The 23,633-nt window shown below is 44.5% G+C and overlaps 1 protein-coding gene across 1 annotated transcript in view; it reads left to right on the top strand.

The window, feature by feature from the left end:
- srgap2 (SLIT-ROBO Rho GTPase activating protein 2) overlaps positions 1-23,633 on the top strand; it is a 175,324-nt gene that overhangs the window by 99,015 nt on the left and 52,676 nt on the right. Inside the window, 1 exon segment of the mRNA XM_065001961.1 lies at positions 14,764-14,926. Coding sequence (XP_064858033.1) covers positions 14,764-14,926 — 163 coding nt within the window.

Here is a 23,633-nt window from a genome sequence, read left to right as displayed (position 1 = left end):
ACCATCAGTAATAATAGTAGTAACAGTTCCATCAGTAATACTAGCACTAACAGTACCATCAGTAATACTAGCACTAACAGTACAGTAATACGTCAGTAATACTGACACTAACAGTACCATCAGTAATACTAGCACTAACAGTACCATCAGTAATACTGACACTAACAGTACCATCAGTAATAATAGCACTAACAGTACCATCAGTAATACTAGCAGTAACAGTACCATCAGTAATACTAGCACTAACAGTACCATCAGTAATACTGGCACTAACAGTACCACCAGTAATACTGGCACTAACAGTACCATCAGTAATACTAGTAGTAACAGTACCATCAGTAATACTAGTAGTAACAGTAACATCAGTAATACTAGCACTAACAGTACCATCAGTAATACTAGCAGTAACAGTACCATCAGTAATACTAGCACTAACAGTACCATCAGTAATACTGGCACTAACAGTACCATCAGCAATACTAGTAGTAACAGTACCATCAGTAATACTAGTAGTAACAGTACCATCAGTAATACTAGCACTAACAGTACCATCAGTAATATTAGAACCTACAGTACCATCAGTAATACTAGTAGTAACAGTTCCATCAGTAATACTGACACTAACAGTACCATCAGTAATACTAGCACTAACAGTACCATCAGTAATACTAGTAGTAACAGTACCATCAGTAATACTAGTAGTAACAGTACCATCAGTAATACTAGTAGTAACAGTACCATCAGTAATACTAGTAGTAACTGCACTAGTACCATCAGTAATACTAGTAACAGTAACAGTAATTACTATCAGTACTACTGTAGTAACTGCACTAAAGTAATACTATCAGTAACCTATCAGTAATACATAGCACTAACAGTACCATCAGTAATACTAGCAGTAATACTAGCACTAACAGTATCATCAGTAATACTAGCACTAACAGTACCATCAGTAATACTGACACTAACAGTACCATCAGTAATACTAGTAGTAACAGTACCATCAGTAATACTAGTAGTAACAGTACCATCAGTAATACTAGCACTAACAGTACCATCAGTAATACTAGCACTAACAGTACCATCAGTAATACTAGCACTAACAGTACCATCAGTAATACTTGCACTAACAGTACCATCAGTAATACTAGTAGTAACAGTACCATCAGTAATACTAGTAGTAACAGTACCATCAGTAATACTAGCACTAACAGCACCATCAGTAATACTAGTAGTAACAGTACCATCAGTAATACTAGTAGTAACAGTACCATCAGTACTACTAGCACTAACAGTACCATCAGTAATACTGGTAGTAACAGCACCATCAGTAATAATAGTAGTAACAGTTCCATCAGTAATACTAGCACTAACAGTACCATCAGTAATACTAGCACTAACAGTACCATCAGTAATACTAGTAGTAACAGTACCATCAGTAATATACTAGTACCATCACTAACAGTACCATCAGTAATACTGGCACTAACAGTACCACCAGTAATACTGGCACTAACAGTACCATCAGTAATACTAGTAGTAACAGTACTATCAGTAATACTAGTAGTAACAGTAACATCAGTAATACTAGCACTAACAGTACCATCAGTAATACTAGCACTAACAGTACCATCAGCAATACTAGTAGTAACAGTACCATCAGTAATACTAGTAGTAACAGTACCATCAGTAATACTAGCACTAACAGTACCATCAGTAATATTAGAACCTACAGTACCATCAGTAATAATAGTAGTAACAGTTCCATCAGTAATACTGACACTAACATACCATCAGTAATACTAGCACTAACAGTACCATCAGTAATACTAGTAGTAACAGTACCATCAGTAATACTAGTAGTAACAGTACCATCAGTAATACTAGTAGTAACTGCACTATAAGTAATACTATCAGTAACATTAATATCAGTACTACAGTAACAGTACCATCTGGTAGTAAAGTACCATCAGTAATACTAGCACTAACAGTACCATCAGTAATACTAGCACTAGTGCCATCAGTAATACTGACACTAACAGTACCATCAGTAATACTAGTAGTAACAGTACCATCAGTAATACTAGTAGTAACAGTACCATCAGTAATACTAGTAGTAACTGCACTATAAATAATACTATCAGTAACTTTACTATCAGTAATACTGGTAGTAAAGGTACCATCAGTAATACTAGCACTAACAGTACCATCAGTAAAGTATCTAGCACTAACAGTGCCATCAGTAATACTAGCACTAACAGTACCATCAGTAATACTAGCACTAACAGTACCATCAGTAATACTAGCACTAACAGTACCATCAGTAATACTGCACTAACAGTGCCACTAACAGTACCATCAGTAATACTAGTAGTAACAGTACCATCAGTAATACTAGTAGTAACAGTACCATCAGTAATACTAGTAGTAACTGCACTATAAGTAATACTATCAGTAACTTTACTATCAGTAATACTGGTAGTAAAGGTACCATCAGTAATACTAGCACTAACAGTACCATCAGTAATACTAGCACTAACAGTGCCATCAGTAATACTAGCACTAACAGTACCATCAGTAATACTAGCACTAACAGTACCATCAGTAATACTGACACTAACAGTACCATCAGTAATACTAGCACTAACAGTACCATCAGTAATACTGACACTAACAGGACCATCAGTAATAATAGCACTAACAGTACCATCAGTAATACTAGCACTAACAGTACCATCAGTAATACTGGCATCTAACAGTACCATCAGTAATACTTGCACTAACAGTACCATCAGTAATACTAGTAGTAACAGTACCATCAGTAATACTAGTAGTAACAGTACCATCAGTAATACTAGCACTAACAGTACGATCAGTAATACTAGCACTAACAGTACCATCAGTAATACTAGCACTAACAGTACCATCAGTAATACTGACACTAACAGTACCATCAGTAATACTGACACTAACAGTACCATCAGTAATACTAGCACTAACAGTACCATCAGTAATACTGGCACTAACAGTACCATCAGTAATACTTGCACTAACAGTACCATCAGTAATACTAGTAGTAACAGTACCATCAGTAATAACTAGTAGTAACAGTACCATCAGTAATACTAGCACTAACAGCACCATCAGTAATACTAGTAGTAACAGTACCATCAGTAATACTAGTAGTAACAGTACCATCAGTAATACTAGCACTAACAGGACCATCAGTAATACTAGTAGTAACAGTACCATCAGTAATAATAGTAGTAACAGTACCATCAGTAATACTAGCACTAACAGTACCATCAGTAATACTGGTAGTAACCTCACCATCAGTAATAATAGTAGTAACAGTTCCATCAGTAATACTAGCACTAACAGTACCATCAGCAATACTAGTAGTAACAGTACCATCAGTAATACTAGTAGTAACAGTACCATCAGTAATACTAGCACTAACAGTACCATCAGTAATATTAGAACCTACAGTACCATCAGTAATAATAGTAGTAACAGTTCCATCAGTAATACTGACACTAACATACCATCAGTAATACTAGCACTAACAGTACCATCAGTAATACTAGTAGTAACAGTACCATCAGTAATACTAGTAGTAACAGTACCATCAGTAATACTAGTAGTAACTGCACTATAAGTAATACTATCAGTAACATTAATATCAGTACTACTGGTAGTAAAGGTACCATCAGTAATACTAGCACTAACAGTACCATCAGTAATACTAGCACTAACAGTGCCATCAGTAATACTGACACTAACAGTACCATCAGTAATACTAGTAGTAACAGTACCATCAGTAATACTAGTAGTAACAGTACCATCAGTAATACTAGTAGTAACTGCACTATAAATAATACTATCAGTAACTTTACTATCAGTAATACTGGTAGTAAAGGTACCATCAGTAATACTAGCACTAACAGTACCATCAGTAATACTAGCACTAACAGTGCCATCAGTAATACTAGCACTAACAGTACCATCAGTAATACTAGCACTAACAGTACCATCAGTAATACTAGCACTAACAGTACCATCAGTAATACTGACACTAACAGTACCATCAGTAATACTAGTAGTAACAGTACCATCAGTAATACTAGTAGTAACAGTACCATCAGTAATACTAGTAGTAACTGCACTATAAGTAATACTATCAGTAACTTTACTATCAGTAATACTGGTAGTAAAGGTACCATCAGTAATACTAGCACTAACAGTACCATCAGTAATACTAGCACTAACAGTGCCATCAGTAATACTAGCACTAACAGTACCATCAGTAATACTAGCACTAACAGTACCATCAGTAATACTGACACTAACAGTACCATCAGTAATACTAGCACTAACAGTACCATCAGTAATACTGACACTAACAGGACCATCAGTAATAATAGCACTAACAGTACCATCAGTAATACTAGCACTAACAGTACCATCAGTAATACTGGCACTAACAGTACCATCAGTAATACTTGCACTAACAGTACCATCAGTAATACTAGTAGTAACAGTACCATCAGTAATACTAGTAGTAACAGTACCATCAGTAATACTAGCACTAACAGTACCATCGATCAGTAATACTAGCACTAACAGTACCATCAGTAATACTAGCACTAACAGTACCATCAGTAATACTGACACTAACAGTACCATCAGTAATACTGACACTAACAGTACCATCAGTAATACTAGCACTAACAGTACCATCAGTAATACTGGCACTAACAGTACCATCAGTAATACTTGCACTAACAGTACCATCAGTAATACTAGTAGTAACAGTACCATCAGTAATACTAGTAGTAACAGTACCATCAGTAATACTAGCACTAACAGCACCATCAGTAATACTAGTAGTAACAGTACCATCAGTAATACTAGTAGTAACAGTACCATCAGTAATACTAGCACTAACAGGACCATCAGTAATACTAGTAGTAACAGTACCATCAGTAATAATAGTAGTAACAGTACCATCAGTAATACTAGCACTAACAGTACCATCAGTAATACTGGTAGTAACCTCACCATCAGTAATAATAGTAGTAACAGTTCCATCAGTAATACTAGCACTAACAGTACCATCAGTAATACTAGCACTAACAGTACCATCAGTAATACTGGTAGTAACCTCACCATCAGTAATAATAGTAGTAACAGATCCATCAGTAATACTAGCACTAACAGTACCATCAGTAATACTAGCACTAACAGTACCATCAGTAATACTAGCACTAACAGTACCATCAGTAATACTAGCACTAACAGTACCATCAGTAATAATAGCACTAACAGTACCATCAGTAATACTAGCAGTAACAGTACCATCAGTAATACTAGCACTAACAGTACCATCAGTAATACTGGCACTAACAGTACCACCAGTAATACTGGCACTAACAGTACCATCAGTAATACTAGTAGTAACAGTACCATCAGTAATACATCAGTAATACTAGCACTAACAGTAACAGTAACATCAGTAATACTAGCACTAACAGTACCATCAGTAATACTAGCACTAACAGTACCATCAGCAATAATGGCACTAACAGTACCATCAGTAATACTAGTAGTAACAGTACCATCAGTAATACTAGTAGTAACAGTAACATCAGTAATACTAGCACTAACAGTACCATCAGTAATACTAGCACTAACAGTACCATCAGCAATACTAGTAGTAACAGTACCATCAGTAATACTAGTAGTAACATTACCATCAGTAATACTAGCACTAACAGTACCATCAGTAATATTAGAACCTACAGTACCATCAGTAATACTAGTAGTAACAGTTCCATCAGTAATACTGACACTAACAGTACCATCAGTAATACTAGCACTAACAGTACCATCAGTAATACTAGTAGTAACAGTACCATCAGTAATACTAGTAGTAACAGTACCATCAGTAATACTAGTAGTAACAGTACCATCAGTAATACAGTAGTAACTGCACTATAAGTAATACTATCAGTAACTTTACTATCAGTACTACTGGTAGTAAAGGTACCATCAGTAATACTAGCACTAACAGTACCATCAGTAATACTAGCACTAACAGTGCCATCAGTAATACTAGCACTAACAGTACCATCAGCAATACTAGCACTAACAGTACCATCAGTAATACTGACACTAACAGTACCATCAGTGATACTAGTAGTAACAGTACCATCAGTAATACTAGTAGTAACAGTACCATCAGTAATACTAGTAGTAACTGCACTATAAGTAATACTATCAGTAACTTTACTATCAGTAATACTGGTAGTAAAGGTACCATCAGTAATACTAGCACTAACAGTACCATCAGTAATACTAGCACTAACAGTGCCATCAGTAATACTAGCACTAACAGTACCATAAGTAATACTAGCACTAACAGTACCATCAGTAATACTGACACTAACAGTACCATCAGTAATACTAGCACTAACAGTACCATCAGTAATACTGACACTAACAGTACCATCAGTAATAATAGCACTAACAGTACCATCAGTAATACTAGCACTAACAGTACCATCAGTAATACTTGCACTAACAGTACCATCAGTAATACTAGTAGTAACAGTACCATCAGTAATACTAGTAGTAACAGTACCATCAGTAATACTAGCACTAACAGTACCATCAGTAATACTAGCACTAACAGTACCATCAGTAATACCAGTAGTAACAGTACCACCAGTAATACTAGTAGTAACAGTACCATCAGTAATACTAGCACTAACAGTACCATCAGTAATAATAGTAGTAACAGATCCATCAGTAATACTGACACTAACAGTACCATCAATAATACTAGCACTAACAGTACCATCAGTAATACTAACACTAACAGTACCATCAGTAATACTAGTATTAACAGTACCACCAGCAATACTAGTAGTAACAGTACCATCAGTAATACTAGCAGTAACAGTACCATCAGTAATACAGTTAAACTGGCACGAACAGTACCATCAGTAATACTAGCACTAACAATACCATCAGTAATACTAGTAGTAACAATACTATAAGTAATACTAGCAGAAACAGTACTGGGGGTAATACTAGCAGTACCAGTACTATAAGTAATACTATCAGTAACCTTACTATCAGTAATACTAGCACTAACAGTACCATCAGTAATACTAGTAGTAACAATTCTAGGAGTAATATTAGTAGTAACCACACTATAAGTAATACTATCAGTAATACTGGTAGTAAAGGTACCATCAGTAATACTAGTAGTGACGGTACTAGGAGTAATACTAGTTGTAACAGTACTGTAAGTAATACTATCAGTAACCTTACTCTCAGTAATTCTAGTAGTAACAGTACTTGGAGTAATACTAGTGGTAACAGTGCCATAAGTACTATCAGTAATAGTACCAGGAGTAACACGGCAGTTAACCCACTGTTTCAGTCCCGAACAAATGCTTATTTTCAATGACGTCCTAGGAACAGTGGTTTAAGTGCCTTGTTCAGGTGCAGAATGACAGATTTTTACCTTGTCATCTCGGGATTCGATCTTGCAACCTTACGTTTACTAGTCCAACGCTCTAACCACTAGGCTACCTACCTCCCCACTTGATCTGTTCTTCCCATAATATGGACTTTGTCTTTTCCAAAATAGGGCTATCTTCTGTATACCAACCCTACCTTGTCACAACGCAACTGATTGGCTCAAACACATTAAGAAGAAAATAAATTCCACTTTTAACAAGGCCTACCTGTTAATTGAAATGCATTCCAGCTGACTACCTCACACGGACACACGCACACCTCTTCTCTTCTCTCCCCCTCTTCTCTCCTTTCCTCTTCTCTCCCCTCCTCTTCTCTCCCCCTCTTCTCTCCTCTTCTCTTCTCTCCTCTTCTCTCCCCTCCTCTTCTCTCCTTTCCTCTTCTCTCCCCTCCTCTTCTCTCCTCTCCTCTTCTCTCCCCTCCTCTTCTCTCCCCTCTTATCTCCTCTTCTCTTCTCTCCCCTCCTCTCCTCTCCTCTTCTCTCCCCTCTTCTCTCTCCTCCTCTTTTCTCCTCTCCTCTTCTCTCCCCTCCTCTTCTCTCCTCTTCTCTCCTCTCCTCTTCTCTCTCCCCTCCTCTCCTCTCCTCTCCTCTCCTCTCCTCTCCTCTTCTCTCCCCTCCTCTCCTCTTCTCTTCTCTCCTCTCCTCTTCTCTCCCCTCCTCTCCTCTTCTCTCCTCCTCTCCTCTCCTCTTCTCTCCCCTCCTCTTCTCTCCTCTCCTCTCCTCTTCTCTCCCCTCCTCTCCTCTTCTCTCCCCTCCTCTCCTCTCCTCTCCTCCTCTCCTCTTCTCTCCCCTCCTCTCCTCTTCTCTCCCCTCCTCTTCTCTCCCCTCCTTCTCTCCTCTCCTCTTCTCTCCCCTCCTCTCCTCTTCTCTTCTCTCCTCTCCTCTTCTCTCCTCTCCGCTTCTCGCCTCTTTTCTTCTCTTCTCTTCTGCTTTTCTCCTTTCTTTCTCTTTGACGTTTTTCCTTTCGCTTCCTCTTTTTTTTGCTGTTTTCATCAAGCCAAGTTCCAGTTCGTCAGGCTGATATTTTCATCAAGCCAAGTTCCAGTCCATCAGGCTCTCCCTGAAATAGATCATCTGCTGGACATGCAGGGTGACTTTTCCTGTGGAAACACACACACACTTATGATTGCCACGATGTGTGTGTGATCAATATCCTGTCTGCATGTGTGTGTGGACTTCCAACCACACCCCATGAGAGGTGACGCCTCCTGCAGACAGCCCCCCTCTCTGATCCATGCTTGGGGGATTTCCTCCTCCGGTGGGTGGAGGGTAGGGTGAAGGTGGTGGGTGGAGGGGAGGGGTGGAGGAGGAGGTGGGTGGAGGGGAGGGTAGAGGAAGTGGGTGGAGGAGGTGGGCGGAGGGGAGGAGAGAAGAGAATACTACTGTTTCTTCAGCATCACATACTGTACCGCCTTACCAACCTCTCTGTCCCTCCCTTTTCATCTCTCTCTCACTCTCTCTCGCTCTCTCTCTCCCTCTCTCTTTCTCTCTCTCTTTCTCTTCCTCTCTCTCTCTTTCTCTCTCTCTCTCCCTCTTTCTCTCTCTCTCCCCCTCTCTCTCTCTTTCTCTCTCTCTCTCTCTCCCCTCTCTCTCTCTTTCTCTCTCTCTCTCCCTCTTTCTCTCACTCTCTCTCTCGCTCTCTACCCCTCTTTCTCTCTCTCCCTCCCTCTCTCTCTTTCTCTCTCTCACTCCCTCTTTCTCTCTCTCTCCCCCTCTCAATTCAATTCAGTTTGCTTTGTTGGCATGACGTAACAATGTACATATTGCCAAAGCTTACTTGGGATATTTACAATATTAAAATAATAAGAATCTAAATTGTCAACGGGACAACAGTAACAACAATAACCAAGTGTCAAAATAACCATACATTCAAAAATAACAATAAGCATACAGTAGAGGACATGTGCAGGTTGATTGGTCTGTCAGACACTGTTCCTCAACTTATGGCAGGCAGCAATGTAGTGCGCTGCCAACCCACAGCTCTCTGCGTCCTCCCCCAACAGGACGGGTAGCCTATCATCATCAGAGAGGTCTCTGAAACCTTGAATAAGGGTTTCAAATTTGGGGAAATGACACTAATTGTTTTATATTTTTGACATTTTGTCAGGAAATACAGCACTGTCTCAGGTTCTGCTGTGGTGCAGTGGTTGCACAGCCTTTCCTCTACAGGGAGCCAGGTTTTCCTGTGTCTACCCTTCTCAATGGCAAGGCTGTGCTCATTGAGCCTGTACTTTGTCGAGGTTTTTATAACGTTTTGATCAGTAACCATCGTCAAACAGTTAGCCACAGTGTACTGTCCATTTAGGGCCAGATAGCACTGCATTTTGCTTTGTGTTTGTGTTTCCCTGTCAGGTATGCGTAAATGGCTGTAAGGGAGTCAGGTGTAGGAGAGCAGATATTGGGTAGCCAGCGGAGCCTTTTATTTAGGGAACCAAAAGCACACGACAAAGTGAACGAAATAACAGTACGGGTTAACATAACCCAGCGCAACAGACTAACGTGCAAATAACATGAAACAGAATAAACAATACCACACAAAGACATGGGGGAAACAGAGGGTTAACTACACAACACATAATGAGGGAAATGAGAACCAGGTGTGCGGGAAAACAAGACAAGACAAATGGAAAATGAATAATGGATCGGCGGTGGCTAGGAGACCGGCGACGTCGAACGCCGAGCACTGCCCGAACAAGGAGAGGCATCGACTTCGAAGTCGTGACATTCCCAATAAGCAATGTAGTTTTGTTTTGACTGTGTTGTAATTTGGTTTATCCTGATTGATTGGAGGTTCTGGTCCTGAGGCTTCAGTGTGTTAGTAGAACACGTTTGTGAACTCAGCCCCAGGACCAGCTGGATGAGGGGACTCTTTTCTTTGCTCAGCTCTTGGTATTGCAGGGCTTGGAATTTATATGAGAGCGGGTCACTGTATTTTAGATGTTTCCAAAACTTAATTGCTCTTTTTTGAGTTTTTATTATTAGTGGATATTAGCCTAATTCTGCCCTGCATGCATTGTTTGTAGTTTTCCTCTGGACATGTAGGATAATCTTACATACCTCTTACATACATACAGGTTTTCAATGGGGTGTGTCTCCCATTTGGTGAAGTCTTGTTTTGCAAGTGGACCTCACACCTCGCTGCCATAAAGTGCACTTGGTTCAATGACACATTCAATTATTTTCTCCCCCCATCTCTCTCTCTCTTTCTCCATTTGATTCATTGTTCAGCAGTCTTATGGCTTGGGGGTAGAAGCTGCTAAGGAGCCTCTTGGACCTAGACTTGGCGCTCCGGTACTGCTTGCCGTGTGGTAGCAGAGAAAGCAGTCTATGACTTGGGTGACTGGAGTCTTTGATACTTTTTTGGAGCCTTTATCTGACACCTCCTAGTATAGAGGTCCTGGATGTCAGGAAGCTTGGCCCCAGTGATGTACTGGGCCGTACGTACGCACTACCCTCTGTAGTGTCTTACAGTCTGATGCAACCGGTCAGGATGCTCTCGATGGTGCAGCTGTAGAAATTTTTGAGGATCTGGGGACCCATGCCAGATCTTTTTCAGTCTCCTGAAGCGGAAAAGGTGTTGTCGTGCCCTCTTCACAACTCTCTTGGTATGTTTGAACCATGATAGATAATTGGTGATGTGGACACCAAGGAACTTGAAAATCTCGACCCGCTTCACTACTGCCCCATCGATGTTAATGGGGACCTGTTCGGACCGCCTTTTCCACAATAGTCCACAATCAGCTCCTATATACAGTGTTGTAACGATGTGCAAATAGTTAAAGTACAAAAGGGAAAATAAATAAAGAGAAAACATCTCTTTCTCTCTCTCTCTCTCTCTCTCTCTCTCTCTCTCTCTCTCTCTCTCTCTCTCTCTCTCCCCCACCTCTCTCTCCCCCACCTCTCTCTCTCTCTCCCCCACCTCTCTCTCTCTCTCTCCCCACCCTCTCTCATTCACCCCCCCTCTCTCTCTCTCACCCCTCTCTCTCATTCACTCCCCCTCTCTCTCATTCACTCCCCCTCTCTCATTCACTCCCCCCTCTCTCTCATTCACTCCCTCTCTCTCATTCACCCCCCTCTCTCATTCATTCTCTCATTCCCCCTCTCTCTTTCATTCACTCCCCACCCTCTCATTCTCATTCATTCACTCCCCCTCTCTCATTCACTCCCCTCTCTCTCTCATTCACTCCCCCCTCTCTCTCATTCACCTCTCTCCCCCTCTCTCTCATTCACTCCCCCCCCTCTTTTTCACTCCCCTCTCTCTCTCATTCACTCCCCCCTCTCTCATTCACCCCCCTCTCTCATTCACTCTCTCATTCCCCTCTCTCTCATTCACCCCCTCTCTCTCATTCCCTCTCATTCATTCACCCCCCCTCATTCTCTCATTCACTTCCCCCCCCTCTCTCTCATTCACCCCCCTCTCATTCTCCCCCTCTTCTCATTCACCCCCTCTCTCTCATTCACTCCCCCCTCTCTCATTCATCCCCCTCTCTCATTCCCCCTCTCTCTCATTCACTCCCCCTCTCTCTCATTCACTCCCCCTCTCTCTCATTCACTCCCCCCCTCTCATTCATCTCTCATTCACCCCCTCTCTCTCATTCACTCCCCCTCTCTCTCATTCACTCCCCTCTCTCTCATTCACTCCCCCCCTCTCTTTCACTCCCCCTCTCACTCCCCCCTCTCTCTCTCATTCACTCCCCTCTCATTCACTCTCTCATTCACTCCCCCCCTCTCTCTCATTCACTCCCCCTCTCTCTCTTTCACTCCCCCCTCTCTCTCTTTTCATTCACTCCCCCTCTCTCCTCTCTCTCTTTCACTCCCCCTCTCTCTCTTTCACTCCCCCTCTCTCTCTTTCACTCCCCCCCTCTCTCTCATTCACTCTCTCTTTTCACTCCCCCCCTCTCTCATTCACTCCCCCTCTCTCTTTCATTCTCTCCTTTCACTCCCCCTCTCTCTCATTCACTCCCCCTCTCTCTCTTTCTCCCCCTCTCATTCACTCCCCTCTCTCTCTTTCACTTCTCTCTCTCTTTCACTCCCCCTCTCTCTCTTTTCTCTCTCCCCTCTCTCTCATTCACTCCCCCCTCTCTCTTTTTCACTCCCCCTCTCTCATTCACTCCCCCCTCTCTCTTTCACTCCCCCTCTCTCTCTTTCACTCTCTCTCTCTTTCACTCCCCCTCTCTCTTTCACTCCCCCCTCTCTCTCATTCACTCCCCCTCTCTCTCTCACTTCTCTCTCATTCACTCCCCCTCTCTCTCATTCACTCCCCCCCTCTCTCATTCTCTTTCACTCCCCCCTCTCTCTCATTCACTCCCCCTCTCTCTCATTCACCCCCTCTCTCTCTCCATTCACTCCCCTCTCTCTCATTTCCCACTCTCTCCCTCCCCCTCTCTCTCATTCACTCCCCTCTCTCTCATTCACTCCCCCCTCTCTCTCATTCACTCCCCCTCTCTCTCATTCACTCCCCCTCTCTCATTCACTCCCCCTCTCTCTCCCCTCTCTCTCATTCACCCCCCTCTCTCTCATTCACTTCCTCTCTCTCATTCACTACCCCCTCTCTCTCTCTTTCATTCCCCACCTCTCTCTCATTCACTCCCCCTCTCTCTCTCTTTCACTCCCCCTCTCTCTCTTTCACTCCCCTCTCTCTCTTTCACTCCCCCTCTCTCTCATTCACTCCCCCTCTCTCTCTTTCACTCCCCCCTTTCTCTTTCACTCCCTCTCTTCTCTCCCCTCTCTCTCTTTCTTTCTCTCTCATTCACTCTCTCTCTTTTTCACTCCCCCTCTCTCATTCACTCCCCCTCTCTCTTTCACTCCCCCCCTCTCTTTCACTCCCCCCTCTCTCTCCACATCTGGGTCTCTAACAGCTCCACTGCATCTGCTACAGCTCAGCTCTGGTGCCATGCTGGAATCTGACATATTTTCAGTTTTTGTGTGTGTGGTGACTCCGTGGAGACAGCTGCCCTGTGTGTTTCTGTGTATCTGTGGCACAGAGGCAACAACACTAAAGGAGCTGAATGTGAGGGGGACTGGACCTCAGCTTGCTTCAGTCCCCTTCTCTCCTGCCCCCTCCATCATGTCTCTAATGCTGCAGGAATGTATGACCCACTGGAGGAAGATTTTAACTAGAGGAAACATCCAGGCAGTCCAGCCAAGTACAACACATGGGTGTGTGTGGGTGAACATGTGATGTGTTAGGGTCAGAGGTGATGATGGTTCCGTCAGGGTAGAGGATGAAGGATGTCACATGGTACGTCAATAGAGGAAACACACAAGGTTGTGTAACCAGGTGGGAAGACAGACAGACAGACAGACAGACAGACAGACAGACAGACAGACAGACAGACAGACAGACAGACAGACAGACAGGCAGGCAGGCAGGCAGGCACAGACAGACAGACAACCTTACCGTGAAATGCTTACTTACAAGCCCTTAACCAACAATGCAGTTTTAGGAAAATAGAGTTAAGGAAATATTAACAGAGCGTTTTAGAGCATATTACTATATACCTGTGAATTAATTCATGAAATGAGGAATGGATTAAACTGTTTACCCATTTAATAACCAGACCTTCATACAAACTTGCTGTGCTGAATTCTTGACGCACAATCAAACATGTTGCTATATGCTTCCAGCACGGCCACAAGCGAGTCACTCTGGGAGGTCTAAGTGGCCCGCGGCCATTTACCACAATCTAGTGTACAAGAGCTGTCAGTCATATTTCAATAAAGTGTCTCTCTCTCCCTCTTCATCTCTCTGGCTCGCTCTTGTTTCAACATTTTACTGTTTGTTCCTTACTTCTAACTTTAGTTGTTTTGCTGAGAGGAGTGACTTTTGATGCATTATGCCCTGCTTAACAGGTGCTGAACACTGAGTACTGATGTAATATAGTGTTTGTGGTGTACTAAATTCTCCTTCTGTCTGTCTGTCTGTTGTGTCTGTCTGTCTGTCTGTCTGTCTGTCTGTCTGTCTGTCTGTCTGTCTCTCTCTCTCTCTCTCTCTCTCTCTCTCTCTCTCTCTCTCTCTCTCTCTCTCTCTCTCTCTCTCTCTCTCTCTCTCTCTCTCTCTCTCTCTCTCTCTCTCTCTCTCTCTCTCTCTCTCTCTCTCTCTCTCTCTCTCTCTCTCTCTCTCTCTCTCTCTCTCTCTCTCTCTCTCTCTCTCTCTCTCTCTCTCTCTCTCTCTCTCTCTCTCTCTCTCTCTCTGTGTGTGTGTGTGTGTGTAGGAAGGAGCAGAGTGTACTGTCTCCAGTTAACTGTTGGAACCTGTTGTTGAGTCAGGTGAAGAGGGAGAGCCGAGACCACGCTACCCTGTCTGACCTCTACCTTAATAACATCATACCGCGCTTCGCCCAGGTTAGCGAGGACTCCGGACGACTCTTCAAAAAGGTATCACACACGGGAGCACATGTGCACATGCACGTCAAACACAAATGCATACCACAGCCACACATAACATAACACACCCGTGGTCTAGCGTGGCGTAACGGTCTAGGCCGCTGCCTCATGGGTTCGACCCACTGCTATGTCAGCACACTCTCTATCTCTGTCTCTCTCTGTCCCAAAAACAAACACCTCTGACAATTCACCCACCGTTATCTCCCTCCCTGGGAGATTCTCAATTGGTTTTGTTAACTCCCCTGTCCTCGCCTCCTTTTGGGCGGCAGGTAGCTTAGCCGTTAGGGCGTTGGGCCAGTAACTAAACAGTCGCTAGTTTGAATTCCCCGAGCCGGCAAGGTGAAAACTCTGCCGATATGCCCCTGACCAAGGCACTGAACCCTAATTGCTCCAGGGTCGCTGTTGATAATGGCAGACCCTGGCTGTGACACCACTCTCCAAGGGTGTCTCAGGGGGAGTAGGGATATGCAAAAACATTTCCAATTCACACCTACAGTACTTATTAATACACACATGTACATTTGTGATGTAGGACAAATATAAACACACAACAAATGATTATTTTGATTTTGAAAAAGGTCAAAGGTAATCGAGGAGAGGAAATGTGGAGACAAATGCGCTTGTATGAAATGAGACTCTCCAGGCATATGACGAATCCACAAATATATGTTTAAATTGGTCAAAATGTATTTTGTTAGTTGTGGCACACATTTAAATGACAAGTAGCATAACGTTTTAAACGTGTGAATGCTTTTCTTCTCTGACAAAACAACAGCTGATTCAAAGAGGGGTGTGGCAGAAACTCTTCCGTGAAGGACTCAGGGAGGATACTAAGGTGGAAGGAAGAACACTCTTCCGTTCTCCTACTATTGATTTACACTCTCAACCACTCCACCACTTATTGGCTTCAGGGTCACAGAGGAGAAAGGACAGAGGAGTCTAGGAGAGGACGGTATTTTTCCCAATTGAGAATCTCTCTCGCCCTCCCTGCCTCTCTGCCTCCCCCCCCATTAGCCCTGTATTTGGGATGTTGATATGACAGTTGAGGTCTCAAGGCCACTCTTATCCAAACATCTCTCCAAACTCTTCCCACCTTTCACCTCTCTGCCGGTGTGTGTGAGGAAGTGTTTCTGAATGTCTCAGTACAGATAAACATATGGGATTACTCATCTCCAACCTTTCTTCTGTAAGAGAGATAGCTAGTTCGGTCCCAAATAGCACCATGCCCCCTATGTAGTGCACTACTTCAGACCAGGGCCTATCAAAAGTAGCACACTACATATGGAATAGGGTGCCATTTGGAACACGCTCGGTAACTCCCGAGAGAAAGAGATGACTCAAGTAGGGATTCAATATTTCAGGAACTTTCCCCAAATTCCCAGGTTTTCCAGAAATACTGGCTGGAGGATTATTCACCTGCTGATTCCAGGGATCTTCCAACTGGGTTCTCTGGAAAATCTTGGTCATTTGGGAATTATACCCGAATTTTGCAACCTTACTCAAGAGATTCCAGTTTATTCTGACCCTCTACTGTTAATTGTAACTGTTCTCTATGGTTGTATGATCTCTGTCACGGTCCGGGGTGTCGGTTCAGCATCTCTGTCACGGTCCGGGGTGTCGGTTCAGCATCTCTGTCACGGTCCGGGGTGTCGGTTCAGCATCTCTGTCACGTCAGGGGTGTTGGTTCAGCATCTCTGTCACGGTCCGGGGTGTCAGTTCAGCATCTCTGTCACGGTCAGGGGTGTCGGTTCAGCATCTCTGTCACTGTCAGGGGTGTCGGTTTAGCATCTCTGTCACGGTCAGGGGTGTCGGTTCAGCATCTCTGTCACTGTCAGGGGTGTCGGTTCAGCATCTCTGTCACGGTCAGGGGTGTCGGTTCAGCATCTCTGTCACTGTCAGGGTGTCGGTTCAGCATCTCTGTCATGGTCAGGGGTGTCTGTTCAGCATCTCTGTCATGGTCAGGGGTGTCTGTTCAGCATCTCTGTCACGGTCAGGGGTGTCAGTTCAGCATCTCTGGGCCTGACTGAGAGGACAGGAGTGAGTCAATCTGGACTGTCTCGTCAAAACATTAGTTATCAATCTGATGATAGCTTCTGTTTGAACTCCACACAGAATGGTGTGTTCATTTTTTTTTCACCTTTATTTAACCAGGTAGGCTAGTTGAGAACAAGTTCTCATTTGCAACTGCGACCTGGCCAAGATAAAGCATAGCAGTGTGAACAGACAACACAGAGTTACACATGGAGCAAACAATTAACAAGTCAATAACACAGTAGAAAAAAGGGGAGTCTATATACATTGTGTGCAAAAGGCATGAGGAGGTAGGCGAATAATTACAATTTTGCAGATTAACACTGGAGTGATACATGATCAGATGGTCATGTACAGGTAGAGATATTGGTGTGCAAAAGAGCAGAAAAGTAAATAAATAAAAACAGTATGGGGATTAGGTAGGTAAAAATGGGTGGGCTATTTACCGATAGACTATGTACAGCTGCAGCGATCGGTTAGCTGCTCAGATAGCAGATGTTTGAAGTTGGTGAGGGAGATAAAAGTCTCCAACTTCAGCGATTTTTGCAATTCGTTCCAGTCACAGGCAGCAGAGAACTGGAACGAAAGGCGGCCAAATGAGGTGTTGGCTTTAGGGATGATCAGTGAGATACACCTGCTGGAGCGAGTGCTACGGATGGGTGTTGCCATCGTGACCAGTGAACTGAGATAAGGCGGAGCTTTACCTAGCATGGACTTGTAGATGACCTGGAGCCAGTGGGTCTGGCGACGAATATGTAGCGAGGGCCAGCCGACTAGAGCATACAGGTCGCAGTGGTGGGTGGTATAAGGTGCTTTAGTGACAAAACGGATGGCACTGTGATAAACTGCATCCAGTTTGCTGAGTAGAGTGTTGGAAGCAATTTTGTAGATGACATCGCCGAAGTCGAGGATCGGTAGGATAGTCAGTTTTACTAGGGTAAGTTTGGCGGCGTGAGTGAAGGAGGCTTTGTTGCGGAATAGAAAGCCGACTCTAGATTTGATTTTCGATTGGAGATGTTTGATATGAGTCTGGAAGGAGAGTTTACAGTCTAGCCAGACACCTAGGTACTTATAGATGTCCACATATTCAAGGTCGGAACCATCCAGGGTGGTGATGCTGGTCAGGCGTGCGGGTGCAGGCAGCGAACGGTTGAAAAGTATGCATTTGGTTTTACTAGCGTTTAAGAGCAGTTGGAGGCCACGGAAGGAGTGTTGTAGGCATTGAAGCTCGTTTGGAGGTTAGATAGCACAGTGTCCAAGGATGGGCCGGAAGTATATAGAATGGTGTCGTCTGCGTAGAGGTGGATCAGGGAATCGCCCGCAGCAAGAGCAACATCATTGATATATACAGAGAAAGGAGTCGGCCCGAGGATTGAACCCTGTGGCACCTCCATAGAGACTGCCAGAGGACCGGACAGCATGCCCTCCGATTTGACACACTGAACTCTGTCTGCAAAGTAGTTGGTGAACCAGGCAAGGCAGTCATCCGAAAAACCGAGGCTACTGAGTCTGCCGATAAGAATATGGTGATTGACAGAGTCGAAAGCCTTGGCAAGGTCGATGAAGACGGCTGCACAGTACTGTCTTTTATCGATGGCAGTTATGATATCGTTTAGTACCTTGAGCGTGGCTGAGGTGCACCCGTGACCGGCTCGGAAACCAGATTGCACAGCGGAGAAGGTACGGTGAGATGGTCAGTGACCTGTTTGTTGACTTGGCTTTCGAAGACCTTAGATAGGCAGGGCAGGATGGATATAGGTCTGTAACAGTTTGGGTCCAGGGTGTCTCCCCCGTTGAAGAGGGGGATGACTGCGGAAGCTTTCCAATCCTTGGGGATCTCAGACGATATGAAAGAGAGGTTGAACAGGCTGGTAATAGGGGTTGCGACAATGGCGGCGGATAGTTTCAGAAATAGAGGGTCCAGATTGTCAAGCCCAGCTGATTTGTACGGGTCCAGGTTTTGCAGCTCTATCAGAACATCTGCTATCTGGATTTGGGTAAAGGAGAACCTGGAGAGGCTTGGGCAAGTAGCTGCGGGGGGGGGGGCGGAGCTGTTGGCCGAGGTTGGAGTAGCCAGGCGGAAGGCATGGCCAGCCGTTGAGAAATGCTTGTTGAAGTTTTCGATAATCATGGATTTATCGGTGGTGACCGTGTTACCTAGCCTCAGTGCAGTGGGCAGCTGGGAGGAGGTGCTCTTGTTCTCCATGGACTTCACAGTGTCCCAGAACTTTTTGGAGTTGCAGCTAGAGGATGCAAATTTCTGCCTGAAGAAGCTGGCCTTAGCTTTCCTGACTGACTGCGTGTATTGGTTCCTGACTTCCCTGAACAGTTGCATATCGCGGGGACTATTCGATGCTATTGCAGTCCGCCACAGGATGTTTTTGCGCTGGTCGAGGGCAGTCAGGTCTGGAGTGAACCAAGGGCTATATCTGTTCTTAGTTCTGCATTTTTTGAACGGAGCATGCTTATCTAAAATGGTGAGGAAGTTACTTTTAAAGAATGACCAGGCATTCTCAACTGACGGGATGAGGTCAATGTCCTTCCAGGATACCCGGGCCAGGTCGATTAGAAAGGCCTGCTCACAGAAGTGTTTTAGGGAGCGTTTGACAGTGATGAGGGGTGGTCGTTTGACTGCGGCTCCGTAGCAGATACAGGCAATGACGCAGTGATCACTGAGATCTTGGATGAAGACAGCGGAGGTGTATTTGGAGGGCCAGTTGGTCAGGATGACGTCTATGAGGGTGCCCTTGTTTACAGATTTAGGGTTGTACCTGGTGGGTTCCTTGATGATTTGTGTGAGATTGAGGGCATCTAGCTTAGATTGTAGGACTGCCGGGGTGTTAAGAATATCCCAGTTTAGGTCACCTAACAGAACAAACTCTGAAGCTAGATGGGGGGCGATCAATTCACAAATGGTGTCCAGGGCACAGCTGGGAGCTGAGGGGGGTCGGTAGCAGGTGGCAACAGTGAGAGACTTATTTCTGGAGAGAGTAATTTTCAAAATTAGTAGTTCGAACTGTTTGGGTATGGACCTGGAAAGTATGACATTACTTTGCAGGCTATCTCTGCAGTAGACTGCAACTCCTCCCCTTTGGCAGTTCTATCTTGACGGAAAATCTTGACGGCTTTTTCGATCACAGAAGTCAACAAATGAGGGTGCCTGGGGACATGCAGGGCCTGGGTTTACCTCCACATCACCCGCGGAACAGAGGAGGAGTAGAATGAGGGTGCGGCTAAAGGCTATCAAAACTGGTCGCCTAGAGCGTTGGGGACAGAGAATAAAAGGAGCAGATTTCTGGGCATGGTAGAATATATTCAGGGCATAATGCGCAGACAGGGGTATGGTGGGGTGCGGGTACAGCGGAGGTAAGCCCAGGCGCTGGGTGATGATGAGAGAGGTTGTATCACTGGACATGCTGGTTGTAATGGGTGAGGTCACCGCATGTGTGGGAGGTGGGACAAAGGAGGTATCAGGGGTATGATGAGTGGAACTAGGGGCTCCATTGTAAACTAAAACAATGATAACTAACCTGAACAACAGTATACAAGGCATATTGACATTTGAGAGAGACATACAGCGAGGCATACAGTAATCACAGGTGTTGAATTGGGAGAGCTAGCTAAAACAGTAGCTAAAACAGTAGGTGAGACAACAACAGCTAATCAGCTAGCACAACAACAGGAGGTAAAATGGTGTTGACTAGGCAGGGAGGGTCGGATTAACTACACACAGAGCCTGAGTGCGGCTGGGGCCGACAGATAAACATAAACAAGCAGAATGGAGTACCATGATTAATGGACAGTCCAGCATGCACCAGCTATGTAGCCAAGTGATCAGTGTCCAGGGGGCAGCGGTGGATGGGGCAGGGAAGCTAGACTGGCGAGTATTATCCAGGTAAAAAGCCGCTAGCAGTGGCTAACAATGACTAAATAGCTTGTAGCTAGTTAGCTGGTTAGCTTCTGGAGGTTCTTGAGTGTGTTCTAAAAAAATTAAATAATAGCGATTCCGTATCACATTGGGTGAGGCAGGTTACCGGAAGGTATAAACTAATTAAAAATCGAAAAGAGATTGAAAGTAAATATGGGTCCAGTGAGTGGTTGGGACGCGGCGATTCAGATGGTTAGCAGGCCTGTGCTAACAAGCTAACAGTTAGTAGGTCGGGGCTAAACAAGGTAGCAGTTAGCGGACCGGGCCTAAACAAGCTAGCAGTTAGCAGACCGAATTAGCAAGCAAGGAGATAGCAAGGGCTAGAAAGTTAGCCTTTGGGGGACGTCGCGATGGGGTGAGTCTGTTTATGCCTCTTCATGCGGTGACATCAATAGACCGGTCGTGGGTCCGGATATTGTAGCCCAGGAGTATGCTTCGGTGGTAGCACAGGAACTCTGGCCGGGCTAGCTTCCAGCTAAGTGGGTGGAAATGCTAGCCAGGAGTAATCATCCGGGGTTGCGGTTAGCTAGTTCGCTAGTTGTGAAGATCCAGCTGAAAATGTTCCGTTTGCGGTGGGAATCCGGGGATAAAAAAATAATAGGTCCGTTATGCTCTGGTTAGAGTCGCGTTGTTCGAACTGGCGAGAGCTTTCCGAGCTAAAGGTTAGCTGATGACCGGTTAGCTGAAGACCGCTAGCAATGGTTTGCTGACTGATAGCTGGTAGTTAGCTGGCTAGCTTCAGTTGAGGGGTTCCGGATCCGAAGTAAATATAAATACTTTAGAAAAAAAGCAGATCCACGCCCTACATTGGGTGAGGCGGGTTGCAGGAGAGTATTTAGATGTTGAGGTTTAGCAAAATGTTTTAAAAGATATGCGAAGAAAAATATGTAAAAAAACGATATATACAAGGGACACGACACGACAAGACGTCTGACTGCTACGCCATCTTGGATTCATCAAAACTACAATGGCTAATTAACTAGATAATTAGTTAAATTAAAACATTTCCAGTCAGTGCCATGAGCCAGAGGCTACAAGTGTAAAGCACTCATACACACACTCATACTTGCACACACACGAGCACGCACGCACACACATTCACGTGCACACACACAGTGGGGCTGTGGTAAGTAGTGCAGAATGATGTGATGTGCTGCTCAGTGTGTGTGATGTTGTCAGAGGAGGCTGCACATCTGTGTTCCATTCAGAGAGAGAGAGAGAATATTGGACCTGAGGTGAAGTGTGAAACAGCTGTACACAGACTGACAGGAAACTTCTATTATATCTTCCTCTCTCCATAGCTCTTATCACGTTAGACTTAGGTTTATTTCAACATCTCGGTACATATGATGGGGTGCAAAGAACTGAACTAAATAGTGTGTGATAATGACATTGATTTGACATACAGGTGAGTGAACAGGTGATCAGAATTCAGGTGATTGGGATCTGGAAAGTGAGCTGCGTTCAGGGGATCTACGTGTTTGAGAGTGTGAGCTGGAAAGTGAGCTGGCAGGTGAGCAGCGTTCAGGGGATCTATGTGTTTGAGAGTGTGAGCTGGAAAGTGAGCTGCGTTCAGGGGATCTACGTGTTTGAGAGTGTGAGCTGGAAAGTGAGCTGGAAGGTGAGCAGCGTTCAGGGGATCTATGTGTTTGAGAGTGTGAGCTGGAAAGTGAGCTGGAAGGTGAGCAGCGTTCAGGGATCTATGTGTTTGAGAGTGTGAGCTGGAAAGTGAGCAGCGTTCAGGGGATCTATGTGTTTGAGAGTGTGAGCTGGAAAGTGAGCTGGAAGGTGAGCAGCGTTCAGGGGATCTATGTGTTTGAGAGTGTGAGCTGGAAAGTGAGCAGCGTTCAGGGGATCTATGTGTTTGAGAGTGTGAACTGGAAAGTGAGCTGGAAGGTGAGCAGCGTTCAGGGATCTATGTGTTTGAGAGTGTGAGCTGGAAAGTGAGCTGGAAGGTGAGCAGCGTTCAGGGGATCTATGTGTTTGAGAGTGTGAGCTGGAAAGTGAGCAGCGTTCAGGGGATCTATGTGTTTGAGAGTGTGAGCTGGAAAGTGAGCAGCGTTCAGGGGATCTACGTGTTTGAGAGTGTGAGCTGGAAAGTGAGCTGGAAGGTGAGCAGCGTTCAGGGGATCTATGTGTTTGAGAGTGTGAGCTGGAAAGTGAGCTGGAAGGTGAGCAGCGTTCAGGGATCTATGTGTTTGAGAGTGTGAGCTGGAAAGTGAGCAGCGTTCAGGGGATCTATGTGTTTGAGAGTGTGAGCTGGAAAGTGAGCTGGAAGGTGAGCAGCGTTCAGGGGATCTATGTGTTTGAGAGTGTGAGCTGCAAAGTGAGCAGCGTTCAGGGGATCTATGTGTTTGAGAGTGTGAGCTGGAAAGTGAGCAGCGTTCAGGGGATCTATGTGTTTGAGAGTGTGAGCTGGAAAGTGAGCAGCGTTCAGGGGATCTATGTGTTTGAGAGTGTGAGCTGGAAGGTGAGCAGCGTTCAGGGGATCTATGTGTTTGAGAGTGTGAGCTGGAAAGTGAGCTGGAAGGTGAGCAGCGTTCAGGGGATCTATGTGTTTGAGAGTGTGAGCTGGAAAGTGAGCAGCGTTCAGGGGATCTATGTGTTTGAGAGTGTGAGCTGGAAGGTGAGCAGCGTTCTATGTGTTTGAGAGGGGATCTCAGGGATGTGTTTGAGAGTGTGAGCTGGAAAGTGAGCTGGCAGGTGAGCAGCGTTCAGGGGATCTATGTGTTTGAGAGT

Source organism: Oncorhynchus nerka, linkage group LG15, assembly GCF_034236695.1.
Source record: "Oncorhynchus nerka isolate Pitt River linkage group LG15, Oner_Uvic_2.0, whole genome shotgun sequence".
NCBI lineage: Eukaryota > Metazoa > Chordata > Actinopteri > Salmoniformes > Salmonidae > Oncorhynchus > Oncorhynchus nerka.
Note: the sequence above shows the minus strand (reverse complement) of the source record. Positions and strands in the feature narration are given on the sequence as shown.